Source organism: Tachysurus vachellii, chromosome 11, assembly GCF_030014155.1.
Source record: "Tachysurus vachellii isolate PV-2020 chromosome 11, HZAU_Pvac_v1, whole genome shotgun sequence".
Classification (NCBI taxonomy): Eukaryota; Metazoa; Chordata; class Actinopteri; order Siluriformes; family Bagridae; genus Tachysurus; species Tachysurus vachellii.
This window is the reverse complement of record NC_083470.1, coordinates 3,266,553-3,280,000: the sequence shown is the minus strand read 5'-3', so window position 1 is coordinate 3,280,000 and position 13,448 is coordinate 3,266,553. Positions and strand designations below refer to the sequence as shown.

The window sequence follows — 13,448 nt, the reverse complement described above, 5'->3', positions numbered from 1 at the left end:
AGACATTATGTTATTTCTATTTAGTAACTTTATTTTAACTTGTTCATTTGTTTAGTATTGCAAGATAAAGTCACGATTATTAATTAGGTATCTTGTCAATCAGACTTCTTATTCGTACTCGCTATTAAAAGTTCTTAGGTTTTGTGACTTCATTTCTGTTTATTTAGGCTCCTATCTTAGACTTGTAATTTTTGTTTATTTTATTTTATTATTTTATTCTTAATCGCTTTATTTCGACTTTATAACTCCATAAATGTCCCTGAAGCACTGGTTATGGTGGAAAAAAACAAGCTGGAGTATTATTTTATAATGTTCTTATTTGTTATCTTGTTAGTATTTTGCCGTTATTAAGTCATTATCTCGTTAGTATCTTGTTATTTCTTGTTATTAACTTGTTATTCTTTGATTTTGTTATCTCACTATCCTTTTTTTAGTACATTGTTATTTCTTTTTAGAATCTTGTTACTATTTTGTTCTTATTTGTTATCTTGTTAGTATCTTGCTATTATCTTTTATTATTTTGCTGTTATTAAGTCATTATCTTGTTAGTATCTTGTAATTTCTTGTTATTAACTTGTTCTTTGATTTTGTTATCTCGCTATCCTTTTTTTAGTACATTGTTATTTCTTTTTAGAATCTTATTACTATTTTGTTCTTATTTGTTATCTTGTTAGTATCTTGCTATTATCTTGTTATTATTTTGCTGTTATTAAGTCATTATCTCGTTAGTATCTTGTAATTTCTTGTTATTAACTTGTTCTTTGATTTTGTTATCTCACTATCCTTTTTTTTAGTACATTGTTATTTCTTTTTAGAATCTTATTACTATTTTGTTCTTATTTGTTTTGTTAGTATCTTGCTATTATCTTATTATTTTGCTGTTATTAAGTCATTATCTCGTTAGTATCTTGTTATTAACTTGTTATTCTTCGATTTTGTTATCTCACTATCCTTTTTTTTAGTACATTGTTATTTCTTTTTAGAATCTTATTACTACTTTGTTCTTATTTGTTATCTTGTTAATATCTTGCTATTATCTTGTTATTATTTTACTGTTATTAAGTCATTATCTCGTTAGTATCTTGTTATTAACTTGTTATTCTTTGATTTTGTTATCTCACTATCCTTTTTTTAGTACATTGTTATTTCTTTTTAGAATCTTATTACTATTTTGTTCTTATTTGTTATCTTGCTATTATCTTATTATTTTGCTGTTATTAAGTCATTATCTCATTCGTATCTTGTAATTTCTTGTTATTAACTTGTTGTTCTTCGATTTTGTTATCTCACTATCCTTTTTTAGTACATTGTTATTTCTTTTTAGAATCTTATTACTATTTTGTTCTTATTTGTTATTTTGTTAGTATCTTGCTATTATCTTGTTATTATTTAGCAATTATTTAGTTATTACCTTGTTGTCATACTTTTATTTTCTTACTGTATCATTAGTATCTTGTTATTAACTTTTTATTATCTTTTTATTTATTCTTTTATCATTCTCTTAGAAGCTTTTTTGCAGTACATTGTTATATATTTTTACTATCTTGCTATTATCTTGTTACTTCACTATTTCTCATTAGTAACGTGTTATTGTATTATAATTCAATATATGTCCAGATAAAAAGCCTCAGGGCTTCAGGGTGTTTCTGTGAGTTTAATCAATGTGTTTATATTTAGCTTTATTACGACTTACAGCTTCTCACATCTAATTCCTGGTCATTTCTAGGATATTGGACATGTTTCTTATCCCATGACTTTATGAATCGAGGTTAATTTGTATTCTTGTTATGTTGTTGACAGTCTGGAGTGATGAATTCTCCATATTTTTGTGCTCTTCACCCGGCGCTGTGTTTGGACCTTCATCAGCAGATGGCTCAAGGCTTCCAGCTTCACACTCACACGGTCACTGTGGCCGAGAGACTCGCAGGTAAAAACACACACGTTTTACCTTTTACACTTCCACACAAATCCAGTGCTTAAGTTTGTACACATATGGGACAAAATTAAAAAAAAGGCTAAACAGTGTACTGTAGAAATTCCTTTGGACAGATAAAAAAAAAATCTAGATTTATAGGATAATGCTGAGGAAAAAAAAAAACATTTCTAAATGTGACACCTTTATAACTGTCTATAAATCTTAATGAAAATGTTATTTCATTCTTTTGCTTCTTTTGGGTTGTTTTTTTATAGAAAACAATTAAATGCAAACAATTAAAAAAATTCTTTAAATATATGAATTTTTGTTTTAAACGAGGTCTTATTTAAACAGACATTATTTATTTATTAGTTTCATTTTTAAAAAAAAATTATTAAATGACGTCTTTAAATCAGGTCTAACATTATTGAGACAGAATTTATATATATATATATATATATATATATATCTATTTAATTAATATATTTTAGTTTCATTTTAAAATTTTAATCATATTTCTAAATGTTTCCGAAGAATCTTTATTTATGATTCGTTTTATCGTATTTAATTTATTTTATTTGCTTTAAAACAATTTGTGTCAGTTGCTGACAACCTGCTTTATGTTTAAGATTTATTATGTTTAAAGGTTGCTGTGCATAAATGAATCACAGAATTCTTGTGCAGTTTTCTGGAACTGAAAAATGAGCCCTGCCTCCTTAATAATAAATAAATAAATATTTATTTGTTGGTTTATTTTATATATATATATATATATATATATATATATATATATATATATATATATATATATATATATATATATATATATATATATACACACCCTACAAACATTAGACTTGTTGATCTTCTCATCTTGTAGTTTGCCTCACAGACAGCAGAGGGCTCTAAACACCTAAATATTAAAAGTTCACACCTTTTAGAAACTTCAGAACAACCACATATTATTATCCAGTTCCATAATATTAGATTGTATCGTATAACACATCTGAAGTTTGGCATCTGAAAAAGTCCTGATAAAAGTTTTGTGTGTGTTTGTGTGTGTGTGTGTGTGTGTGTGTTTGCATGTGCACTTCAGAGCTGATCCTAGAGGCACGTGATGGAGGTCAGCAGAAGCAGCGCAGGAGCAGGACGGCATTCAGCGTGTCACAGCTGCAGGCTCTGGAGAAAGCTTTCCAACAAACCCAGTATCCTGACATGGCCATGAGGGAGAGGCTGGCAGTCTGTATCAACCTCCCCGAAGCTCGCATTCAGGTGAAAAGTCTGTACACTGATATACAGGACTGCTAACAATCATAAAGCGAACAACAGTACTGCATTAAAAATACTATAGAACTGAGTCTGATTTGAGACCACAATATAAAACAGAAAAGGAGAAATATAATGTTAGATTCTGATATATTCTCAGAATAAATATAACCTTTCTATGCCATAAGCACGAACATCTCAGATGATCAGATTCCCATATAAGGAAAAACCTTTAAAAACCCTTAGAGCCGTGCTGTTACAGGAAAATAAACACGACGTGGTGTGATGCAGCTCATGCAAAGCGGTTACTGTCACATCACAAAGTTGTATTTTTCCCCCTCACAAAACTGCCCCATGTCCGTGTTCTCGTTTGGTAAATAACAGGTTTCTTTTATTTGTGTATTAGTTGTCTTAGATCACACCACTCAAATCCAGCTGTTGAATTAATATCCAGCTGTGATGTGAATGATGCTCCTGTCATAGCTGCTGTTATGGAAATGTATCTTCTGACCAATCCGAATCCATGTTGCTGTGGTATAAATTTGCATGCATTTTTTAAACTTTTGACCGAACTGTAACAAACATTAACGTGCCATTTAACTACGTTTTTGCCACATGATCCAATAATACAGAACTAGAACTAGGGAATGCTACATTACTGTGACATCACTACGCTGTAGGGCGGTCTAAATTTTCCATTATTAAATATCAGGTTGCAAAGATCTGCTTTGTTGAGCAAATCCCCGATCAGCGAGCTGCTACCTGCTCTGTCACCGCGTTACGTCCGACTTTGACTAAAAGCGTACATGTAAATCTGGCTTTTTTCCAGGTGTGGTTCAAGAACAGGCGTGCGAAGTTCCGCAAAGGACAGCGATTCCCTTCTGTCCCGAAAAGACGTGCTACAGAAGACACCGAACAAGCCAAAGCTGAACTCTCAGAGGAAGACAAGCAAGAAACGTTGTTGTCAGATTTCAGCTCTAGTCGTGTCAGCGCTTCCTCGGATGACACGGCTCGTTTCCGGACTCCGTGTCGGCCGAGCTCCGCGTCTCCTTTCCGACCGTTTGATTTCGGAGAACAGCACAAACATCCAAGCCTTCTCTCCACTGCTCTGCCTTTCTCAGCTTCCTTTATACCCTTCATACAGCCTCGCAGCAGTGTGGCAGACGTCATGTCGATGCGTAAATGCAGCAGCCTTGGGCTACACATTAAATCCATGGCACATCCATGTCTGGACTTGTAGCTACACCACCCAGAAACAGAAAACCCAAAACAAACCTCGTTGAGCCAGTTATCGGCATTAGGTGAGGAGCAGGAGCTCCGGGGTTGGACTATGACATCAATGAAAAGTTCACATTAGGGCTGTAGTGTTTTTAAATGCTTTTAAATGACCCCTTGACACCCAGTGTTTACACATCTGCTCAGAGCTTTGTTTAAAGCACTTTTTATAAAAACACACTTCATTTTCATACAATGTGCAAAAAAATAAATAAATAAAGCACTGTCGCTTTCAAATCTCGTGGTTCCCAAATATTTCTCTTTTAATAATCTACTAACTGAAATGATGAAATAAAGTTTGCTCAAATTCTGGTCACACACAGGTGCTAATGTCTAAACCTAGACAACACGAAAAAGTGGCGATCGTAACATATATTTAAAGGATTCTCAAGACTATACACTGTGTGCACGATTATTAGGCAAGTTGTATTTGAGGATTACTTTTGTTATTGTACAACTATGGTGCTCTTGGTCAATCCAAAATGTCCAGAACAAACCCTCAAACCTGAACATTTAAGTAGTAAAAGTGAAGTTTTGGCTTTCTTAAGAGAATATCTATAGTATATACTGTACACCGTTATTAGGCAAATATTAGTGTGCAGAATTATTATGCAACTAAATGAAAAACAAAGATTTTCCCGTCTCACAGAGGCGTACTGTTTACCTTCAATGTAAATTTCCTGCTTAAGAAGGGCCATAAGGTTCTCAATAGGGTTTAAGTCAGGTGAAGAAGGGGGCCATGTCATTAGTTTTTCATCTTTAAGGCCTGTACTGGCCGGCCACTCAGTGGAGTACTTTGATGCATGTGATGGAGCGTTTGTTGTCTTGCATAAAAATCAAAGTCTTCTTGAAATATACAGACTTTTTCCAGTACCACTGCTTGAAGAAAGTGTCTTCTAAAAAATTTGCAGTAGGTCAGAGAGTTGATTTTGAGTCCATTTTCAACCCGAAAAGGTCCAACTAGCTCATCTTTAATAATACTTGCCCATAACAGTACCCCACCTCCACCTTGCTGCCGTCGGAGTCGAAGTGGAGCTCTGTGTACGTTAGTGATCCAACCGTCTGGTCGGTCAAGAATCACTTACATCTCATCAGTCCACAAAACCTTTGAAAAATCTGTCTTCAGATATTTCTTGGCCCGTTCTTGACATTTCAACTTATGTGTCTTGTTCAGAGGTGGTCGGGTTTCAGCCTTTCTTACCTTGGCCATGTCTCTGAGAACTGAACACCTCGTACTTCTTGACACTCCAGGTAGGTTGCAGTTGTGGAATACGGCAGCACTGGAGGATAATGGGTTCCTGGTAGCGTCATGTTTGATTCTTCTCAAATCTTTGGCGGTTAATTTGCGTCTTTTCTTCTCGACACGTTTCTTGAGACCCTGTTGACTATTTGTAACAAAACCTTTGATGGTTCTGTGATCATGCCCCAAAATCTTAGATATTTCAAGAGTGCTGCATCGCTCTGAAAGACATTTTACAATTTTTGACTTTTCATAGTCAGTTAAATCTCTTTTTTGGCCCATTTTTCCCCGAGGAGAAGAATCTGAATAATAATTATGCACACCTTGATATATGGGTTGATCTCCTTAGGCCACACCGTCCCTCGTTACACAAATACACATCACACATGATATGCATTAAATCCAATAAGCATTCAAGTTTCTACAGCTTGGAGTTGGAAATTATGGATAAAATGATGATATGGTCAAAATAATCACTTGCCTAATAATTGTGCACACAATGTAGATCTACTCCAGTGACTAATATTTCTATTGTGTGGTGACGCACATAAAAGTTGGGCATGATAATACATGCAAACTCTGTCTGCGTCATCAGAATAAAATTGGTCAGGAATAAAAAGATGATCTGTGTTCGAATGCTGCGCTTACTCGCCGGTAGCCAAGGAGCAATCACACAATAGAGAGAATGAGTCATGGTTTTTAATGCTCTCTGAAAACCAAAGATTTATGTTTCATATTTTAAGTTGAATCCATCACTCATTAGTATTAGTATTAGTTTTCTTCCATGTATGTACAAATTGAAGCATATAAATAGCTTGTCAATCAAATAAGCCACACCCTTAGTTTCTACAGTGGTTATGTCACAACACAGGTCTTATCCCGCGTTAGTGGCTGTGTATCCTGTGTTTGTTTGGAGCACTGATTGTGCATGCCTGAAATAATTCACACATTTGTTCAGTATTAACACTAAACGATAAGACAAAGTTCATGCCATCAGTCATGACAACAGTGGAATTTTTTAAAAAGAACACTAATAATCCTTAAATATACAAAAGGAAAGCATGTAGTGTTGCTGACTCACAGCTCCAATGTCACCAGAGCTCAGGTTTCTGTATGTATAGACTGTTGTAGGTTCTCCCCATGGGGTTTCTTCATTCTCTGGTTTTATCCCACTCCCAAAAACATTCGAGTAGGTGGATTTGGAGCTGGTGTGAATGAGTGTGGGTGGTACCATGCGTTGAACTGGCATCGCATAATGGTTCGCACACCACCAGCGTTCCCGGGATAGACACCATGACGCTGACCAGGATAAAGTGGGTATTGAAAATGAATGAATGAATGAATGAATGAAGGAATGATGGTGCTCATCTTGCATGGTTCTTTTTGGTGGAACCATCAGAGTGTTTCCCTATCATTAGTTTGCCCTTGTTTTGGGTTTCTTAGTAGAATCATTTCTTTGTTTAATTCAGTGATCAAATGGTCACATGCTCTATGTACGCTATACACAGTTAAAAACCAGTATACCTCTAACAGACCTGGATTCTAAATAGATCTCGCTTTTAGAGTCTCGTTATTTTTTCGTGCAGTGATGGACTCCAGGATCTCTGATTTGATCCTGAGTTCAGGGTTTCCTCATGCTCTCTCTCTCTCTCTCTTGATCTCTCTCCAAGTCCATAAAGATTTCCTCCAGGTTCCTGTCCAAAAGCATGATGGTAAGCGGATTAACAACTGCCGTGAATTTACCTGGGTCCAGGGTGCATTCCGACCTTACGGCCGGCGTTCCCGGGACACACTTTGGATCCGCCATGACTCAACTCGTGACCAACACAAAACTCTTACAGGTGTCAATTGAATGAACGTTTTGCAGACACCCTTATCCAGAGTGACTTACAATTTAGACAACAGAGCAATTAAGCGTTAAGGGCCTTGCTCAGGGGCCCAGCAGTGGCAGCTTGTTGGACCTGGGATTCAAACTCATGACCTTCCGATCAGTAGTCCAACACCTTAACCACCAGATAAGTGGTAATTAAGGTTCTGGTCATGTTCTTGTTATGTTGCAAAACATTTCTATTAACATTTTTAGCCTGAAACACTAATTAAACTCCAAACACAGGGTAATATCAGGTGTTCATGTGTAGCAAACATCATTCTGCAACTAGCCCAAGGTTCTTTCATTAAGGAGTAATGGCTTTAAGTGTTTAATTAACGCTACAGGACACGCAGAAACGTGCTTATTTCTCCGGGCTGTGTGTAATAGAGACATGTTGGTAAAAGCAGGAGTGTGTGTTCACTCCAGTCCGGATGTGTTTGCTCTGAATGTGCGATTGGGAGTTGACTGACTCTGCTGACGCCTCTGACTTCAGCAGGCTTAAAGAGACAACAACGAATCCGCGTTTAGCGGCTGTGGAGATATATATATAAAAAAATAATGATAAAACACCATTTAAAGCCATGAATGCGAGAAAACACGGGCTTGCGGTATCCAAACTCGAACCTTCAGGTAAACCCGTCTTCAATCTATCCGTTTATTAAACAAGCCGCGCAAAATAATACAAGAAAAAATACTTCAATCGAAACGTTAGCTAGCTAGCTTGCTAACTAGTTAGCCCAGGTAGCTAAGTGGCTAAAAACTAACCCCCCCTCCTCCTCCTCCATCACGCATCTTCCCGTCTGCTGCTCTAGGATTGGTTAGTTGTACTCGGAATATATTCTCTCGACCAATCGAATGAGGTTAGCTTATATGATTAACCAATCTTAGCGCAGCAGGCGGGATTACCAGAGACCTAGCTATACGAGCTTAGCCGCTATTACCAGTTCTGTATAAGAAATGGATTATTAGCTAAACATGCTAAGTAGTAAGTTTTAGTTATAATTGGCCACGTCTTGTTTTGCAGATACATTAAGACCGGGATTCATTTCACGTGGATGGGCGTTAAAAGGCGATACGTGTATTTAAGAGATAAGAGGTAAATTTATTTCTGTAAAATCCGCTCGGCTAGCAGTGGCTAGCTAGCGAGCGCTAACTAAAATGACAAGCCCACAACTTAGCGAATGGAGTCACAGATAATGTTCGATAACCAAATGGATATAAAAATACGCCTTTTTTTTATCGTATGCGTTTAACATCAGCGTTATTAAATCCTGGAAGAAGTGTAAATTTCCTACTTAGAAGCTAAGCTATGGATATAAATTTATATTAGTATATGTTTGGGATGATGTTTAAATTACAGAGAAACCGTAACAACCGCTATTAATATTAACGCTAATAAAAAAAAAAAAAAACATTCAATATATTTTTTTTGTCGTTTAAAATCGTTTGTTAAAGATGTTAACATCGACTCTTAACGTTGTTTGGGAATGTTAGTCAGGTTGCTATGCTTCTTGCTAGGTTGGATAGCCAGAAAGCTAACAGCTTTCATGCTAGAAAAACGTTCTTAGGATTTAGTCTTTGCAGGTAACACCGTTTAAAGCCTCGTCTTATCTTATATGTGTATGACAAGAGAGAGAATATATATATATATATATATATATATATATATATATATATATATATATATATATATATATATATATATATATAATCTATATATGCATTTATATGGGATTATACGTTTAACTGATGCCTAGCAGGATTAAAACATGCATGTTTTAGCAATCACAATAAAGAGAGATGTTTTGTTAATCCAGTTTAAAACTACTCGTCAAGTCATGTATGTATTTTATTTATTTAGTATTTATTATTAATATAGAAGAGAATAAAAAGGGACAGAAAGGCAAAACCATCAGATCGGTCAGACTGAAAAACAGGATTAAATAGAGTTTTAAAAAAAAACTTTACTGTGTCCTGATGTTGTAAGACCTGTTTTTTGTCTAAATAACCCAGATATTTCCTTGATCTGACATGTAAAGAGTTTTTATGGCCCTGTGGACATTCGATCATTCAATAATTTGTCTCTTGTCGTTGTATTTACTTTGTTCAAATCAGGTTTATTTGCTTTAATGCTCATGTTTAAAAGCTGGTTGAACTTTAAGTCCTATCGGAACGGTTTGTGCTTCCTGTTAGGCGACTTGGCAGAAAGTCCAGTTTGTCTGAACAAAACTTCTTTTCCAGATTATGCAGATTGTGTTTGCATAAAATTGAGAATTTGTCATCTGAGCAGTTTAGTGACATTAAGGGCAGATTTTCTTTTCTGTTAATGGTATGAATGTGTGTGAAACCTGGCTGGGGAACTCGTTCGTTTTGCTTCCTGGTTAAACTCGTTAGTCGACACAAATGGGCGGCTTGTACCATGCTTTCAGCCGACTCCTGGCTTCGTAGTTTTGTACACATATTCATGTGTATTCATTTGTGGATGGTTTGTGCTATTAGTGGGAATTAGTGATCATTCACATATTCTCCAAGATCATTAGTGAAATCAGACACTATTGTTGGTATATTAAGGAGACTCCGGTTTCAGTTCATCCCAAACGCGTTCAGTCCGGGCTCTGTGTAGGACGCTCGAGTTCTTCCCCACCAACCTTAACATCCACACCATGTCTTCATGGAGCTCAGGGGCTTTGTGCACAGGGGCGTTGTCATGTCTGGAAATCTGTTGAAGCCTCTTTGGTTCCACTGAAGGAAAATTGTGATGTTACAACATACAGACATTCTATATAATTTTGTGCGTCCAACCTTGTTACAGACAGAGTGCAGTCAGTAATGTATTTCAGTCAGTGCTGCCACACATAAAGGGATTAGTCAATTTGAATCAAACCCAGGTGTGACTTCTCCTTTGTTGAGCTTCTTGAGTCAGATGAGTTCACAACATGACCGAGAGCGTCCAAGCGAGGTGACAAACAGTGTCCGCCTCAAATCAGACAGTTTAGATCACTTCAACTCCAGGAAGCGAATAAACGGTGACGTGTTTTGGATTTTGTTCTTTACCTCTTCTAGATATCATTTGCTAAACTAAGCCAACTGACAGAGCCGTAGTGGTAAAGAAACAACACTTTCTATACGTTTTATATTTGGACAAACACAAAAGAGAAATTAAACGCTGGGTGTGGCAAAAGACACAAATTTCTGCACAGACACAAATGTATTTCCAACCACTAAATGAAAGGTTTTTTCAAGTACGAGGCAGAAGCGTCAATTTTGCTATGATTCAGACTTAGACTCAGAATGTCTAGATATGAAGGCACCTTGATGCCACCATGTCCAAATCTCCTTGCTGATTCTTGTTAATGTTGACCTACAATGATGGACTGTTTCATATCTAGATACGTTCCTGCTGCTATTTCGGGCTGTCGGAAGGAATTAAAAGTTCGTGAAAAAAGAAGAACTAGTGAAAGGCTGTCTGTGTTGGATTGAGTTGTGCTGTGCTTATGGCTACGTTCACAACAATGACTGTTCTTTCCTTTACAGTGTTCTATAAGTGTTTCCAAATAAAAGGCAACAGCCAAAATATGCATTCGTACAAATGTAATCATGCACTTATCAGTGAGAATCAGTTGTTTGTTTTAACTTGTTGTGTAGAAGCGCAAGCTATGGCCTTATCCGATTACCAGAGATGCCGACGGTCTCTGATCATTCCTTCCAAGCTTTCTGTAACGTATATTAATGTACATGACAAAATTAAACCACATCAACAAACTGTAAATAGGAACTAACTTTATTTAGGAAGGAAATCTGGGAGTGGGGAACCAAAAGAAAAGTCGTACCGCTTGTTCCGTAGGAATTGTTTGAGCCAGTCTTCCGGATTACGAAGTCAGGTAATTAGATTTGTGGCCCTTTACCCTGGAACTGTAAAGGTAGCTATAACACTGTGCCCATTGTAGTTTAGTGTAGAACAAGGTGTTTATTAGGTATACTTTTGTTTTATTTTAAAAAAGCTAAGAAGAACTGCTGTTTTTATTCCTGTTTTTCACCTCCGTACACATGGAACCGGTGCACACTCATGTCTCGATCGGTTCCTTTTTGAGTACCTACTTTTATCTCCTCCTCCTTCATGTACGTCAGAGTCTGATGTTGGGCGAACGAGCATGACATTAACACACCTGCAGTGTGCACAATAGATTGTCAAATAAAGAACAGCAATAATTGCCTGAAAATCTGCCTTAATTGCCACTCGGCCGAGCAATGTCATTTTGTCACTAATAAATATTTCAGAAAACCGAGAGTGACATTAAATATTACATGACTCACCATCACACAGGAAGACTCCAGGTGCGCGCACACACAGCCCCTTCCAAAAGTATCGGAACAGCAAGGGCATTTGAGCAACAAAGACATTTGATGGATCAGAATCTTTGCATCTAGGTCTGTTAAACAACTCAATACCTTTGATGGTCTTAAATAATAACACTTGGTTGTATATCCATTGATTGTAATAACTGCATCAGTCTGGTGAACAACTGACATCATTTTATGGATGTTTTTTTTTTTGTTCAGCTGTTTGTTTTACTGGGTTTTTCCCTTCAGGAGATAAAATGTCGCTCAGTTGAGCTGAGACTTGGCCAGTTGAAAACCTTTCACCTTCCTTCCCTGCTGTGTTGGCAGTGTGCTTTTTGGTCATGGTCTTAACTTATGGTGAAGGTCCTCATAATAATATTGGATTCATTTATCTGTAAACTGTGAATGTTTCTGTAGACGTCTGAATTCATCCGTCATGTGACCCATCATCAGTACAGATTAGTGAGATTGTTTCCTGAAGCAGTAATGGAAGTTTAAGCTAAGACACTTCCACCACCATGCTTCACAGATGAGCTCATATGACTCAGAAAATGAGATCTCCTAGGCTTCGGTCTTTGTCACATTGGTAGCAGTCAATCTTAATTTCTATGATTTATTTCTTTATAAAATTCTGATAAATTTTCATTCTTTTATTTCACAGCATGTCTTGCTCTTCTCCCGTAGACTTCTTGTTGGTTATACTTTTTTTTAACAAAATTAAGTTTCTTCTCAGGGCTCAAAGAGCAGAACATCCAGAGCTGTTAACCATTTAAACAACCAATCTAAACAGGACACACCTGGACAACCAGAAACACCCGTCAGTTACACGTTCCAATATTTTTGACCAGGTGAAAAACTGGGTGGGTTCAAACAAACGCGGCAGCGTTCTTAGTTGTTCAGCTTTATGTAGATATAAATACCAGGAAATGAAAGTTGAAATTTATCATCTCGCATTCATCTTTTCGTATTAAACCCAAATGTCTCGGATGTATAGCGACACAAATACAAAACAATCTGCCTTGCCGTCCCAATAATACCGGAGGTCCTGAAGACCGTACCGTTCGTTGCGTGTGATGATGTTTGATTCGGCTGCGAGGCCTTTTCCTTGGTGACCCTCGACCGTTTGTTGTGAAACCGTGTTGCAGGTTTGAGTTCCTGCATTACCTGTTTCTCTTCTTTTGGTCTTTGCCGATGGATGCGCTTTAATTATAGACGAGACGAAACCGCCGGCTTTTAATTTTTGGTTAATGCAAACACTTCTGATTTTGTAGTGTGTAGAAAAAACTTGCATTCAGAATTCAAAAAAATGTGAGATGAGATGAGCCTTGTGTTTAATCCCATTGGTCCTTTTATCTGTTTCTGTTTGTTTGCCTCTGTTTGAGTTTCTTGTGTTCGGATCGTCACGGAAAATACAATAACTTAATACATCTCAGTGCGTAAATACACGTTCAGTTGTCTATTTGTTTATGATCTTGATAATGACATTTATCTAAAACAAATTTCTAAAACAAAAAAAAAGTTTTTTTAATCTTTAAATCTGG

General features: G+C 36.6%; 2 protein-coding genes across 5 annotated transcripts in view; both read left to right on the top strand.

The window, feature by feature from the left end:
* Positions 1-4,693, top strand: part of zgc:101100 (uncharacterized protein LOC445169 homolog) — a 10,238-nt gene extending 5,545 nt beyond the window's left edge. The window contains exons 2-4 of the mRNA XM_060881956.1: positions 1,801-1,927; positions 3,012-3,187; positions 4,011-4,693. Of these exons, the coding sequence (XP_060737939.1) occupies positions 1,810-1,927; positions 3,012-3,187; positions 4,011-4,421 (705 nt within the window). The 5' untranslated portion in view covers positions 1,801-1,809 and the 3' untranslated portion in view covers positions 4,422-4,693. The remainder of the gene's footprint in view (positions 1-1,800; positions 1,928-3,011; positions 3,188-4,010) is intronic.
* A 3,347-nt stretch (positions 4,694-8,040) lies between these two features.
* The window catches only part of csnk1g2b (casein kinase 1, gamma 2b), a 28,273-nt gene continuing 22,865 nt past the window's right edge, over positions 8,041-13,448 (top strand). For 2 of the 4 annotated variants that reach the window (XM_060881111.1, XM_060881114.1), the window contains exon 1: positions 8,041-8,196. The gene's annotated coding sequence lies outside the window, so the exon portion shown is untranslated. Of the gene's footprint in view, positions 8,197-8,485; positions 8,663-13,448 lie in introns of those variants that run through there. The other 2 variants (XM_060881113.1, XM_060881112.1) reach the window with 2 other exon arrangements.